Source organism: Elephas maximus, chromosome 1 (genome assembly GCF_024166365.1).
Source record: "Elephas maximus indicus isolate mEleMax1 chromosome 1, mEleMax1 primary haplotype, whole genome shotgun sequence".
In the NCBI taxonomy this organism is placed as follows: Eukaryota; Metazoa; Chordata; class Mammalia; order Proboscidea; family Elephantidae; genus Elephas; species Elephas maximus.
In genome coordinates this window covers 172,233,931-172,250,737 of record NC_064819.1, presented here as the reverse complement: position 1 = coordinate 172,250,737, position 16,807 = coordinate 172,233,931, and the positions used below count along the sequence as shown (strand labels likewise).

Here is a 16,807-nt window from a genome sequence, read left to right as displayed (position 1 = left end):
AGCAGTGATTTGCCTTTTGGGGTTTTTCTCTCACAAATGCACAGTGGAGTTTTCCAGGGGCTTCATGACTTCTGATGACATCACAATTCTGACAGCTAACAGAATGTGTGCTGATCAACTCTGGTGTTTTAAAATTTTTCTGTGTTAATTTCTAATATAGTAAATATCGATAGGCATAGCCCACACAAACAAAAGCTCTTCGGGGTCCTCAATAATTTTTAAAAGCATAAACCAGTCCTGAGACCAAAAATTTAAGACCTACTGGTTTACAAAATCACATGAAAAGAGGATCTGAGCCTTTGCTGGAAACCCAAGTATAAATTTTGAAAGAGCTTCTGAAACTAATCTCTTTTACAGGTTTGTAGCAAAAGCCAATACCACAAATTAAAACATGCTGCAGTGCCTTGCACACATAAGGGAGGGTGCACAGTCTTTTCTGCCTGGATAAACTGTATACACTTGCCAAATAACCTGGCCACGCAGGAATACAGAGGTCCATCCGTGTTTGCACCTCTCTGGGAGGTGCAAACAGTTATCATGTTTAGCTGCTAACGAAAAGGTTGGCAGCTTGAGTCCACTTAGAGGCGCCTCAGAAGAAAAGCCTGCAGCCATTGAAAACTCTCTGGAGCACAGTTCAACTCTGACACCCATGAGGTCACCACGACTCAGAACCAACTCCACAGCACTGGTAACCCATGGTTCTGGGCCAGAAGAGCTGACCTCAACACTTTATATTCAGCCTTTCTCTTTCATTGTCTTCCCTTAACTTGAGTATCCAATTTGCTCACAAAAGGGCACACACTCACGTCAAAAACTGAGTTAAAAAAAAAAAACCCACTGGCAATCAGATAAAAGTAGACGGAAAAATTTCACAATGTTCCCTGATGAAAATGAATTACAAATAAAGAGAAAACACTATCTCAGCTGCATGGGAGAAATGCTGCTATTTATGAGAAGAAAGAATGAATCTCACAGAGCATAGGAAGGGGTTCCTCGGCTGGGGCTTTCCCAAAGAAAGGAAGCTGCTTCATAAATCTTTAAAATTCTAGGTCAACTACCAGTATAGTATTGAGCATTTCTACACAAAACTAGGTAAGAAAAAGCACCTTGTCTGTTTCTGAACTCTCAAAGCTCTTTTGCAATATAATGCATAAATCTGCAAGTGCCTTAAAACAGTCATAGCTTATTGCCCCAGCTAAGCTACAAATGCCTTGAGAGCAGAAGCTTAATATCTTTGTTCTTAAGCCTTATCGGTCCCTTATACATAGTAGGTTTTCTACTATGTGATGAACAGAAAACTAGCATACATGAACATAAGCATTTCTAAAAGAATGGCATGAACTGCCCATCATGCTCCTTTCCTCCCGTCTTATAAACACCCCAAACAAATCACAATACATTGCTACTTACTGTTGTATCTGCTAACGACATTGCAGAAAAAGAAATGTTTGGGTCATACCGGCTGAATTTGAAAAGACCCACGACGTCTGTGTTACTGCTTCCAACATTTGGCAGGTTTGGTTTAAGGACATTTTCAATATGATTAGCCTTTTCCGTATCATCATTGTTCTTAAGATTTGAAAATTCAGAAAGTTTAGTTTCTGGCAAGTGTAGGTTGCTTCCTGAATCCAGGTCTTTTTTGGGTTCCTCCTTTTGGAGATATTTTTCCATGTAGCTTGGACTTTTTAAACCTGAATGAGATGTAGTTGATGAGTCGAAATTGAAGACCTTCATGGAGCTGTTGTGTAGAAGATCTGGCTGTTTTTTGTCTGAACCACTGGGTGGGGCGCCCTCAGTCACAGGCTGTAACACTGAAGAGCGAGAAAGAGAACTGCTCTGAGAAGTGCCGAAAGACGTGGTCATGGTATTGACTGATGTCACAGAGGGAGAAAAGATTTTGTCTTGTGGTAAAGTAGAAGATAACATGCTTGAGAAGAGTGCACTCTTTTCTAGCCTAGATCTCTTGACCCCACCGTTAGTGGTGTCCCTGTTTTCTTTGTCATTTATCTCTGGAGCCACCACAGGTTCATTTTTCCCGTTAGTGTTAGTGTTCAAGGACTTAAAGAGGACACTGTGTTCGGTGGATGCACGTTTAGGCCTCAGTTTGGATTTTGCTTCGAGGTTCTGTATCAGATGTAAAGCTGGTGACATCTCTGGCTGACTTTCCTTTTTCTTCCCCAAACCAACGGTGAACACGTTGGGATCAAACACCTTTTCTAAGCTGTCTTCATGAATAGGTGGCATGGCAAAGTGAGGGGCAGGAGAGTTTGGCACCCTGGCCTTCTTTTTCTTTTGGGGCACACAAATTGAACTGTCCATCTTTTTTATAATTTCAGTGAATTTTTCCATATCAGAAGAAGAATCAAACACACTATCATCACTACAAGCAGAAACGTTCAAAAGACTGGCAGGGCTATCCTGGCCATTCACTACATTTTGATCTGGCCTTTGCAGAGTTTCTAAATTACTTCTGCTGCAAGGAGAGTTGGTGGGGCTGGATTCAGCTGTGAGGGCTGTTTTGCTGTCCTGACTTGGGGCCTGGGTGGGCAGAGTTTTCTCTGACTCTAGCGGCATGGCTTGTGGGCCAGATTTTGCCACATGTTCCCCTTTGCAATGAGTGTGTTTGGGTGATGTGCTCTTATTGTCCAGCACTTCCTCTTTCTGGGGAGCACAACTTGCAACAGAAACTACTTCAAGTTCATTATTGTGAAAACTTGGCAACTGCACTTCTTTAACTTCAGAGTGATCTGAGATGATCTGGGAGCTTATATCCTGTGTGTTCTCCACAGGGAGCATGAAGGATCTGACCTGGATAAAGACCTTGGATGGACACTCATTTTCCACAGCTTCTGTGGACAAAGGAGGATTTACTTCTTCTCCTCCTCCTTCCACAAGTTTGGAGAGGGGCATGTTCTCATTACTCTGATGAGACACAGGCAAAACACATCCATTGGGATCTTCTGACACTTTTATATCAGTACATGGGAAATTGCCTATAGGAACTTGAGCACAAGTGTCTTCGGGAACATCCACAGGAGTAGGTGCAGATGGTGAAACAGAAGTCCCATTAGATGACTCAGCAGGGAGCTGTGAGTCAGAAAACATATCCTGTGGCTTTGGTATGGCTGTTGGAGGTAAATCTTTGGTATCAAGAATGATGGCAATGTCTTGAGCTGTATCAGTCATATTTTCAAGTACAAGTTCTTTGCTGTCAACAGCCTTCGAGTTGTCCTCTCCCAAGAGCTTGTGGTCCTTGCCAGGAATCAGAGCAACGGCCACCTGTCCTGAAGGGCACGCAGCATCGGTCTGCACATTTGCTTTTTCTCTTTGGTTAAGCTGAGAGACTAGAGTTTGATCCTGCGTAGGATCTCCTTCCGTTGCTCTCATACTGGGACTTCCAGTCACAATTTCCTCTTTAGCGACAGTCACTTTGGTTTCTACGGGGGTTTCCTTCACCAGCACACCATTCTGGTGACTGTTTGGCATTACTTTCTTTTCAGGTTGCTCCATTTCCTTGGCTTTTTTGGCTAAATTCAGCCTTGCCCGCCCAACAAATGTTTTATTGGAGGGAGGAATATTCCTGGCGCCTCGAGCGTCAGCGTGTCTTGGGCTACTGTTTGCCCGTTTGTTTTCAAATAAGGAGATTTTGGTAGCAGTGTTTCCTTTGTGAATTGGCTGGCTAAACAGATTATGCTCATTTCCCAAACTGTCAAGATTTTTAGGGTTTTTAAGATTTAGTTCCACATGCTTGGGCTTGGCAGGGCTGCAAAAACAAAGCAATGAAATACAGTTACTGGCCTAGCTTTAAAAAGGGAACACACAAACCAGTTTATTTCCTAAATGTGAAAAGTCAACATCTTTCTGCATGATATTTGTTTTTTAGGAAACTTTAAAAAAAATCCTAAACACACTAGTGACTATTTCTAATGCATGTTTTGCTTGTCCACGAGGAATGAAAAGATTATATAGCGAAGAAACAGTGATGGGGATTTCAATTCACTCAACAAACTTATTGACTATCTAACGTGTATGCACAGTGCTTAGCACACAGTTGGAAGACGTTACAGTGCCTGAAGAACATTAGAACGAGTTAAAATACTTGATGTACTTCTAAACTTCAAAAACATAATTTAAATAATATGATTCTCCCAAACACCAATTATGAAAATTTTTACCATAACTTTTAAAATATGATCTCAAAAGGCTAGATTATGAAAAATATTTTTCTATTATTGACCTCTTTGGGTTTTTAAATTTTCTCTCCCCCGTAAGTTTTTTCTTATTATTTTAATGTATCCACTATAGAAATTCAGAAGATATAAAAAAGAAAAACTCATAATCCGAGCCCATGTGCAAGAATATCCCTGAACATTTTAGTCCAATTCAAGTCTTTTTGTATGGAATTATATATTTTTAATAGAATTGAGATTATTCTATTCATAGAGCTTAATGTCTTTATTTTAAAAAATTACTCAGATTATGTTTAACATTTTTCAGGTTACTAAAGATACTTGTTTGAAAAGTTTTCTTAATGTCTATCTTAATGCAGAAAAGTCCATTGTATGATGTTTTGTAACTGGTCAATTACTTACTTTTGGTTTTGTCATGAAAAAAAGCATCCCCTTTTTCTACTATATTTCCAGGGTATAACTATCTCCAAGTAGAAATAATACGTCTTTAAAAGTATACAGTGTTTTCAATCTGAGAAACACACTGTTCTCTGTTTGGCATTAGCTGGCTCTAGTGCTGGCTCTCACACTAATTGTCTGTGTGAACTTGGTCAAGTTACTTTACCTCTCTTTTTCTCTGTCTGTAAAAACCAGATGGCTTAGAACAGAGATTTATTTTTTTCCAAATTATGCTTGCAGGAACTCTTGAGATTCTGTTCAAGGGCTAGGGTTAAGGGTGGTAGGGACTGAGGGTACCCCTCTTCCATGTAGAATCACTCCCACGTATCTGTTTCACACATCACTTCTGTATAAGCTTTCCTAGAAGAAAGACTTCCAAGATAAAAAAAAAAACTAAACCACTGGTCTCGTGGTTTAGAAAATAGGATGGTTGTAAGGAGAGATGATAACCACAAACATTCTCTGACTGCCATTCACTGATTGGGAAATGCTTTATACAGTTTGCCTAATGTACAACTTTGTACATCTCTCTTTTAAGATGAGGATACCAATGGCTAGGGAAGGTAAATAGCACAGCTAGTAAGTGGTCGGCCCATTATTTGACACTAGGTGTTCTTGTTACAGATGCCTTGTTCCCAGCTATTCTGCTTCTTCAGATAAGGTCAGACTTGTGGTGGTGGTGGTGGTTGTTAGCTGCTGTTGAATCAGCCCATAACTTATGGCAACCCCATGCCTGAAACATTGTCCATTCCCATGCCAACACCATGACTGGCTTGGGATTAGACTTTTGTGATCCATAGGGTTTTCACTGGCTGATTTTTGGAAGTAGATTGTCAAGACTTTCTTCCTAGTCCTTATTAGTCTGAAAGCTCTGCTGAAACCTGTTCAGCATCATAGCAACATGTAAGCCACCACTGACAAATGGGTGATGTTTCTACATAAGATGCATTGGCCAGAAATTGAACTCGAGTCTCCTGCATGGAAGGTGAGAATTCTACCACTGAACTACCAATACCCTCACAAGGCCAGATTAGACTCCGTGAATGACCTCCTCTGGTTCTTTCCAGCTTTATCATTCAAGAAGTCAATGAATTCTCATAAGAGCCACAAGATAAAGACATCAGGCTTTAGAGGTTGCCTCAATAGGGACAAAACAAAAGCAGAGAATCAGTGAAATCCCATGCTCCTTTCCACATGTACTCATGATCGTGAAAGTACACTGACCCTCAAGAAGGTTGGACCTGAGGAGCTTCATGCCTCTTGCAGGAACAGGGGGTATGATTCTGAGTAAAACACTTATCCTTCTGGATAAACTGAGGGATGCCATCAAGTCCTTCCCAGCTGCAGCAGTGAGAATATAGACTTTCGTTAAAAAAAAATTCTATTAAAATATTAAGCTTGACATTGTGCTGGAGGTCCTAGCCAGTGCAATTAGGCTAGATGAATAAAGAAAGGGAATCCAAATTGGTAAGAAGCATCTCTATTTGCAGATGACATGATCTTATACACAGAAAACCCTAAAGAATCCTCAAGAAAACTACTGGAACTAATAAAAGAGTTCAGCAGAGTATCAGGATACAAGATAAACATATAAAAATCAGTTGGATTCCTCTACACCAACAAAGAAAACGTCGAAGAGGAAATCACCAAATTAATACCATTTAAAATAGCCCCAAGAAGATAAAATACTTGGAAATAAATATAATCAGAGATGTAAAAGACCTATACAAAGAAAACTATAAGACACCACTACAAGAAACTAAAGGAGACCAACATAACTGGAAAAACATACCTTCCTCATGGATAGGAAGACTCAACATTGTAAAAATGTCTATTCTACTCAAAGTGATCTATAGATACAATGAAATCACGATCCAAATTCCAGTGATATTTTTTAATGAGATGGAGAAACAAATCACCAACTTCATATGGAAGGGAAAGAGGCCCCTGAGAAGTAAAGCATTACTGAAAAAGAATAACAAAGTGGGAGGCCTCACACTACCTGATTTTGGAACATACTATACTGCCATAGTAGTCAAAACAGCCTAGTATGGGTACAACAACAGATACATAGGCCAGTGGAACAGAATTGAGAATCCAGACATAAACCCGTCCACATATGAGTAGCTGATATCTGACAAAGTCTCAAAGTCTATTAAATGGGGAAAAGACAGTCTCTTTAACAAATGGTGCCAGCATAACTGGATATCCATCTGCAAATAAATGAAACAAGACCCTCACACTATGCACAAAAACTAACTCAAAAATGGATCAAAGACCTAAATATAAAATCTAAACAATAGAGATCATGGAAGAAAAAATGGGACAATGCTAGGAGCCCTAATACATGTCATAAACAGTATACAAAACACTACTAACAACGCATAAACACCAGAAGAGAAACTAGATAACTGGTAGCTCCTAAAAATCAAACACCTATGCTCATCCAAAGACTTCACCAAAAAAGTAAAAAGGTTACTTACAGATTGGGAAAATTTTTTTAGCTATGACAATTCTGATCAGCATCTGATCTCTAAAATCTACATGATACTATAAAAACTCAACAACAAAAAGACACATAACCCAATTAAAAAATGGGCAAAGGATATGAACAGGCATTTCACCGAAGAAAACATTCAGGCAGCTAACAGATACCTGAGGAAATGCTCTCGATCATTAGCCATTAGAGAAATTAAGTCAAAACTACAATGAGATACCATCTCACTCCAACAAGGCTGGCATTAACCCAAAAACACAAAATAATAAATGTTGGAGAGGTTGTGGAGAGACTGGAACACTGCTGGTGGAAATGTAAAATGGTACAACCACTTTGGAAATCGATTTGGCGCTTTCTTAAAAAGCTAGAAATAGAACTGGCATACGATCCAGCAATCCCACTTCTCAGAATATATCCTAGAGAAATAAGAGCCTTCACATGAACAGATATATGCACATTCACGTTCATTGCAGCAAAGTTTACAATAGGAAAAACATGGAAGCAATCAAGGTGCCCATCAATGGATGAATGAATAAATTACGGTATATTCACACAATGGAATACTACGCAACGGTAAAGAACAACAATGAATCTGTAAAACATTTCATAACATGGAGGAATCTGGAAGGCATTATGCTGAGTGAAATTAGTCACTTGCAAGAGGACGAATATTGTATGAGACCACTATTTAAGAACTCAAGAAATAGTTTAAAGACAGAAGAAAATATTCTTTGATGGTTACAGGGTAGGGAGGGAGGGAGAGGGGTATTCACTAATCAGATAGTAGATAAGAACTATTTTAGGTGAAGGGAAAGACAACACACAATACAGGAGAGGTCAGCACAACTGAACTAAACCAAAAGCAAAGAAGCTTCCTGAATACAACCAAACACTTAGAAGACCAGCGTAGCAGGGGCGGGGGTTTGGGGACCATGGTTTCAGGGGACATCTACGTCAACTGGCATAACAAAACGTATTATGAAAAGATTCTGAAGACTTCTGGCTAACACAGTGCCATAGAACAGAAGTACCATGCCAATCCTCCACAGCAAAGACCCGAAAAACTAAGTAAAACAGAGAAAAACGTCATTCCAGGAACATGAAGTGTCAAATGAAGAGATAAAGAACTCAACTATGCACCAAATGGCATAAGAAACTGACAGAAGACAGATAGCAAGGAGAGATAAGAGCAGAAGGCCCCATCGCTAATGCAGCACAGATCCACCATCTTGGACTCCTGTCAGGGATCTACAGATAGGGAGCATGGGAAAGCAGCTTTGCAGAACTCCCAGCAGGAGACAGAGCACCCAGTATCCAGCGATACACACTTTCCCACCATCCATTCTCTCCCCCCTGCTCTATCTCTGAGCTTTCTGGCTGGCTGCAGTGGCTCAGCCAGCCAGGAAGTGCAGCGTCCGTGCCACTTAGATTTGCCCCACCCACGCTGGAGACCAGCGGACAGGGAATAGAGGAAAGCAGCTTCACAAAGTTCCCAGCAAGAGACAAAGCAACTGGTAATGAGTGATATATGCTTTCCTAACCACCCCTCCCCTGCCCTTCTTTCTCCCCCCTCTTCAGCCTCCTCTGCTTCCCACCAGCCACAGTTTCTTGGCCAGGAAGCAACCACTTTGGCCTCAAGCTGCTTGGATTCGCCCTGTCCACACTGGCTGGGCTTCTGAGCTGGAGTTAGTTCTTTCTGTCTCTTTTGGTTTCTCCTGTGCTTCCTACCACCTTCCACTCCTTTCTCTGGAGCACCTGGCTCTGTGTGCCATCTTTGATTCTTCTTGAAAGGCTGTGAAGCCACACTCGGCTGGGGAACCACTCCCTTAGCCTGGGACACCATGCTGCTGGGATCCCTGGGGCTATTTTTTTGCTTTGTTCTGTTTTGTTTGTTTTCTTTTCGCAGCTTGGGAGCCCCTTCTAGCCGGGCTGCACTGCACAGCTTAAGAACCACTATCCCAATCTGCGCAGCCGTGTAGGTGGGATCCCTGGAGGCGTTTCTTTTTTTCTTTCTTTTCTCTCTCTTTTTCCCTTTCTGTTTTTCTTCATTTCTCAGTTCTTGTCTCTCTATGTTCATCTTCTTTTCCTGTCTCCTGAATACCTGGTGCTGTGTGAAGTCTATACCCCTTCTTGCCAGGCTATGGCATACAGCCTGGGAGCTACCTCTGCAGTCTTAGCAACCCACTAGTGGGACTCTGGGACTCCTGGGGGCTTTTCTTCACTTTTCTTTTCAAAATTTTTATCCAGTTATTTCTTCTTTCTTTTTCCCTTTTTCTGTTTTTCCTTTTCGCCATTTCTTGGTTTCTTTTCTCTCCACTCCAATGGCAAGCTCCCTTGGCACTCTTTTTTTTCTTTCTTTCTTTCTTTGGTTATTTGTTTTCAGCTCCTGTTTCTCTCTCCTCTCTCTCCTCTTTCCCATGCCCTCATTAACTCCACACATCACAACCATCCCCCTCTTTCATGCCTACCTGCACCGTGCGCTGAACATCACACCCCCGAGTAGCACAGGCATGGCCTATGGGAACCTGCCCAGCACTGATTCCTGGCCTGCGCTGTTGGCCATAGTACATGCCACAAACAACCCATCCCAGCTCCTCTCCTTCAGCTGGACCTGCCCTGCTACACCATAGCTTATTGACTGGACCTACCCATCGAACAAGGAGGTGAAAAATATTGTCACTGACAGGTAAGCAAACAACAAAGAATGCACAGCCTGCTTGCTCAGACATAACCAAATTAAAAAAAAAAAAAAGCAGAGCAAAACAAATGAAAATAACCACTGAATGTCCCAAAGACAGCAGGAAATATCAAAACATATTAAAAAAAAACAGGACAGAATGGTTCCAGTAAGCATCCAAAATGAAACACCAGATGACCTTCCAGTAGAAGAAAAGGCACTAGAACTACCTGACAGGGAATTCAAATCCCTACTGTTCAGAGAATCCAAGAGATGAAGCAAAAAGCAGACAAAAATGAGGAAAAAAGAGACAAATTTATGGAAAAGGTAGACAAATTCATGGAAAATACAGACAAAAAAAAATGGAACAATTCAGGAAAGTAATACAGGAACAAAATGACAAAATAAATTCACAACTAGAAATCATACAAAAACAAGAGTTAGAAATCCAAAAGATAAACAACAAGATTTCAGAAATGGACAGTGTCACAGAAGGGCTGAGGAGCAGGTTTGAAACAATGGAAGATAGAATCAGCGAAACTGAAGACAAATACTTGGCTACAACTCTGTTCGAGGAAAAATCAGAAAAAATAAGAAAGAAAAATGAAGAAAGCCTGAGAATTATGTGGGATACAAAGCAAAAATTTGCAAGCGATTGGAGCTCCAGAACAGGGAAAGAAAACAGAAAACACTGACAAGATCATCAAAGATTGTTGACAGAAAACTTCCTTATATCATGAATGATGAAAAGCTTACCATCCAAGAAGCTCAACGAACCCCATATAGGATAAATCTCAAAAAGAAAAACATCAAGGCATATCGTAACCACACTTGCTAAAACCAAAGACAGAGAAAAAATCCTGTGAAGAGCTCAAGAAAAACAAAAAGTCACTTACAGAGGAGAAATGATAAGACTAAGCTCTGATTATTTGGCAGAAACCATGTAGGCAAGAAGGCAATAGGAGGACATATATAAAACCTTCAAAGAAAAAAATTGCCAACCAAGAATAATATGTCCTACAAAACTTTTGTTCAAATATGATGGTGAAATTAGGACATTTCCAGATAAACAGAAATTAAGGGAATATGTAAAAACCAAATCAAACTTATAAGAATTAAAGGGGGCCCTTCAGTCTGAGAACAAACAACATCAGACCACAGCCTGAATCTGGAAGGCAAGATTGTAGCAGCCAGATACCAACCTAGGAAATGAACTCTCAGGGACTATCCAAAACCAAAACAATTGCAACAGGGAACCAGAGAGGTTAATCTGTAAATGACAACAACGTCGGAACAATAAAAAAGGGTATAAACAGTATAGGTATAGAACTGTCTACTGGAGAGGAAGGCATGGTGATACCAATTAATAATAGACTGGTTCAAACCCAGCAAGATAAGGGTAAATTTCAAGGTAACCACAAAGAAAGTTAACAAACCTACTCATCATAATAAAGAAGAAAAACATAAAGTCTCAATAAAAACAAAATCTGCAAAAACAAAAGAAATAAAAAAGAAATCCTCAAGCAAAAGGAACTCAGCACAGGAGAGCAAGAGGAACAAAGAAAATGTTACCACCACAAAGAAAAGCACTAGAAAATGATAGCAATAAACTTACATCTATCAGTAATTACACAGAGAATGTAAATGGCCTAAATGCACCCACAAAGAGACACAGAGTGACAGAATGGGTAAAAAAAAAAAAAAAAAAACAGGATCCATCAATATGCTGTCTACAAGAGACATATCTTAGAAACAAAGATGCAAATTTATTAAAAATCAAAGGATGGAAAAAAATATATCAAGCAAATAACTACCAGGAGTGGCAATACGAATCTCAGATAAGATAAACTTAATAATAAAAGAAAAAAATCCACCATAAAAGACAAAGAAGGCCACTATATAATGATTAAAGGGACGACCCATCATGAAGACTGAACCATAATAAACATCTACACATCCAATAACAGGGCTCCAAAATACATAAAACAAACTGTAACAGCACTGAAAACAGAAATTGACAGTTCCACAATAATAGTAGGAGACTTCAACACACCATTCTCAGGAAAGGACAGAACATCTAGAAAGAAACTCAACAAAGATGCGGACGAGCTAAAGAGCACAATCAGCCAACTTGACCTCATAGACATATATTGAACATTCCACCCCACAACTGCAAACTACATGTTCTTTTCTAATGGACATGGGATGTTCTCCAGAATAGACCACATCTTAGGCCACAGAGCAACTGTAAACAAAATCCAAAATATTGAGATAATACAAAGTATCTTCTCTGACCACAATGCCATAAAAGCATAAATCAACAACAGGGAGTGCAAGGGGGGGGAAAAATCACTTACATGGAAACTGAATAACACCCTGCTTAAAAATCACTGGGTAACAGAAGAAATCAAAGATGGAATCAAAAACTTCCTAGAATCAAATGAGAATGAAAACACATCATACCAAAACCTTTGGGACACAGCAAAGGCAGCCCTCAGAGGTGAATTTATAGCACTAGATGCACACATCAAAAAAGAAGAAAGGGGCAGAATCAAAACATTAGTTACACAACTTGAACAAATAGAGAACAGTAAAAGAAGCCCACAGCCACCAGAAGAAAGGAAATAATAAAGATCAGATCAGAAATAAATGAAATAAAGAATTGAAAAACAACAGAAAGGATCAACAAAACCCAAAGTTGGTTCTTTGAAAGGATCAACAAAATCGACAAAACACTGGCCAAACTGACAAAAGAAAAACAAGTAAGAATGCAAATAACCCAAATAAGAAATGAAATGGGGGACATTACAACACACCCAACTGAAATAAAAAGGATCATAACAGAGTATTATGAAAAACTATACTCCAACAAATTTGAAAATCTCAAGGAAATGGACAAGTTTCTAGAGACAAACTACCTACCCAAACTAACACAAAATGACACTGAAAATCTGAACAGACCCATAACAAGAGAAGAGATTGAAAGTAATAAAAAAAAATTTTTTAAACTCCCAACAAAAAAAATCCCTGGCCCAGATGGCTTCACTGGAGAATTCTACCAAACATTCAGAGAACAGCCTACATCAGTACAACTCAAAATATTTCTGAACATAGAAAAGGAAGCGATACTTCCGAACACATTCTATGAAGCCAGCATAACCCTGATACCAAAACCAGCCAAAGACACCAGAAAAAAAGAAAATTACAGACCAACATCTCTCATGAATATAGATGCAAAAATCCTCAACAAACTTCTAGTCAACAGAATTCAGCATCATATCAAAAAAATAACCACAACTAGGTAAGATTCATACCAGGTATGCAAGGATGGTTCAACATTAGAAAATCTATCAACATAATCCACCACATAAATAAAAGGAAAGTATCACACGATCATCTCAATCGACACAGAAACGGCATTCTACAAAGTCCAACACCCATTCCTGATAAAAACTCTTAATAAAATAGGTAAAGAAGGGAAATTTCTCAACATAATATAGGGCATCTATGCAAAACCAATGGCCAGATAATTCTCAACGGAGAGAGGCTGAAAACTCTCCCCTTGAGAACAGGAATAAGACAAGGATGCCCTTTATCACCACTACTATTTAACATTGTGTTGGAAGTCTTAGCTAGAGTAATAAGGCAAGAAACAGAAATACAGGGCATCCAAACTGATAATGAAGGAGTTAAACTCTCCCTATTTGCAGATGATATGATACTATACTTAAAAATTCCAAAAGACAACCAGAAACTACTGGAACTAAGAGAAAGATTCAGCAGAGTAGGAGGATAGAAGATCAGCATACAAAAATCAGTTGGATTCCTATACACAATAAAGAGTACAATGAAAAGGAAATCAGGAAAACAATACCATTTATAATAGCCCCTAAAAAATAAAATACTTGGGAATAAATCTAACCAGTAATGTAAAAGACCTATACAAAGAAAACTACAAAACACCACTGCAAGAAACCAAAGTAGATCTATATAAATGGAAAAACATACCATGCTCATGGATAGGGAGACTCAACATTGTGAAAATGACAATTCTACCCAAAGCAATTTACAAATACAGTGCAATCCTGATCCAAATACCAACAACATTCTTTACAGAGATGGAAAAACTTATCATTAACTTTATATGGAAAGGGAAGAGGCCCCGGATAAGTAAAGCATTACTGAAGAAGAAGAATAAAGTAGGAGGACTCACGTTACCTGACCTCAGAACCTACTATACAGCTTCAGTAGTCAAAACAGCCTGGTACTGGTGCAACAACAAATACACTGACCAATGGAACAGAATTGAGAACCCAGATGTAAATCCATCCACCTATGGTCACCTGATCTTCAACAAGGGCCCAAAGTCCATTAAATGGAGAAAAGACAGTCTTTTTAACAAATGGTGCTGGCAAAACTGGATGTCCATCTGCAAAAAAATGAAACAGGACCCATACCTCACATTATATACAAAAACTAACTCAAAATGGATCAAAGACCTAAATATAAAGCCCAAAACTATGAAGTTCTAGAGGTCCTAATACATGGCATTAACAGGGTATAAACTACAACCAACAACACACAAGCTCCAGAGAATAAGCTAGATAACTGGGATCTTCTAAAAACTAAACACTTATGCTCATCAAAAGACTTCACCAAAAGTGTAAAAAGAGAACCTACAGACTGGGAAAAAATTGTTGGCTATTACAAATCAGACAAAGGTCTAATCTTTAAAATCTATAAGAAAATCTAACACCTCTGTAATGAAAAGACAAATAATCCAATTAAAAAATGGGCAAAGGATATGAACAGACACTTCACCAAAGGAGACATTCAAGAGGAAACGCTCATGATCTCTAGCCATCAGAGAAATGCAAATGAAAACCACAATGAGATAGCATCTCACCTCAGCATTACTGGCACAAATCAACAAAACAGAAAATAACAAATGTTGGAGAGGCTGCGGGGAGATTGGAACTCTTATGCACTGCTAGTGGGAATGCAAAATGATACAACCATTTTGGAAAAGGATATGGTGCTTCCTTAGAAAGCTAGAAATAGAAATACCATATGATCCAGCAATCCCACTCCTAGGAATATATCCTAGAGAAATCACAGTCGTCACACAAAATACATATAGGTACACCCATGTTCACTGCAGCATTGTTCACAATAGCAAAAGATGGAAACAACCTAGATGTCCATCAACAGATGAATGGATAAACAAACTGTGTTACATACACACAATGGAGTATTATGCAACGATAAAGAACAATGATGAATCTGTGAAGCACCACATGACATAGATGTATCTGGGGGACATTATGCTGAGTGAAATAAGTCAATCACAAAAGGACAAATATTTTATGAGACCACTACTGTAAAAACTCATGAAAAGGTTTACATACAAAAAGAAACAATCTTTGATGGTTACGAGGGTGGGGAGGGATGGGCATGGAAAAACATTTAATAGACAATAGATAAGCAGTAACTCTGGTGAAGGGTAAGACAGTACACAATACTGGGGAAGCCAGCACAGCCTGTACAAGGCAGGACCACGGTAGCCTCATAGACACACCTGAACTCCTCGAGAGACTGAATTGTTGGGCTGAGGGCTGTGGGGGCCATGGTCTCAGGGAACATCTAGCTCAATTGGCATAACAAAGTTTATAAAGAAAATGTTCTATATTCTACTTTGGTGAGTAGCGTCTGGGGTCTTAAAAGCCTGTGAGCAGCCATCTAGGATACTCCACTGGTCTCACCCCTTCGGGAGCAAGAAAGAACAAAGAAAACTAAAGACACAAGGGAAAGATTAGTCCAAAGGACTAATGGAGCACATCTACCACAGCCTCTACCAGACTTGAGTCCAGAATAACGAGATGGTACCCAGCTACCACCACTGACTGCTCTGACAGGGATCACAATAGAGAGTCCCGGACAGAGCTGGAGAAAAATGTAGAACAAAATTCTAACTCAAAAAGAAAGATCAGACTTGCTGGCCTGACAAAGACTGGAGAAACCCTGAGAGTATGGACCCCGGACACACTTCCAGCTCAGTAATGAGGCCACTCCTGAGGTTCACCCTTCAGTCAAAGATTGAACAGGCCCATGGAACAAAACAAGACTAAAAGGGCATACCAGCCCTGGGGCAGGGACTGGAATGCAGGAGGGAACAGGTAAGCTGGTAATAGGGAACCCAGGGTTGAGAAGGGAGAGTGTTGATATGTCGTGGGGTTGTTAACCAGTGTAATACAACAATGTGTATACTGACTGTTCGATGAGAAACTAGTTTGTTCTGTAAACCTTCATCTAAAATTCAATTAAAAAAAGAAAACATTCTGTATCCCACTTTGGTGAGTGGAGCCTAGGGTCTTAAACCCTAGCACATGGCCATCTAAGATGCATCAATTGTTCTCAACCCACCCAGAGCAAAGGAAAATGAACACAAAAGACACAAGGTAATTATGAGCCCAAGAGACAGAAAAGGCCACATAAAACAGAGACTCCATCAGCCTGAGACCAGAAGAACTAGACAGTGCCCAGCTACCACCAATCATTGCCCTGACCAGGAACACAACAGAGAATCCCTGATGGAGCAGGGGAACAGTGGGATGCAGATCTCACATGCTTGCAGAAAGACCAGACTTAATGGTCTGACTGAGATTGGGGGGGGGGACCCCAGAGGTCATGGTCCCCAGACCTTCTATTAACCCAAGACTGGAACCATTCCCAAAGCTAGCTCTTCTGACAGGGATTGGACTGGACTATAAGACAGAAAATGATACTGGGGAGGAGTGAGGTTCTTGGCTCAAGTAGACACATGAGTTCATGTGGGCAGCTCCTGTATGGAGGCGAGATGAGAAGGCAGAGGGGGATGAGAGCTGGCTGAATGGACACAGGGAATACAGGGTGGAGAGAAGGAGTGTGCTGTCTCATTAGGGGGAGAGCAACTAGGAGTACATAGCAAGGTGTATTTAAGTTTTTGTATGAGAGACTGACATGATT

The 16,807-nt window shown here is 40.0% G+C and overlaps 1 protein-coding gene across 1 annotated transcript in view; it reads right to left on the bottom strand.

The window, feature by feature from the left end:
• The window catches only part of CRYBG1 (crystallin beta-gamma domain containing 1), a 246,296-nt gene that overhangs the window by 48,701 nt on the left and 180,788 nt on the right, over positions 1 to 16,807 (bottom strand). The window contains exon 4 of the mRNA XM_049898281.1: positions 1,411 to 3,763. Coding sequence (XP_049754238.1) covers positions 1,411 to 3,763 — 2,353 coding nt within the window. The remainder of the gene's footprint in view (positions 1 to 1,410; positions 3,764 to 16,807) is intronic.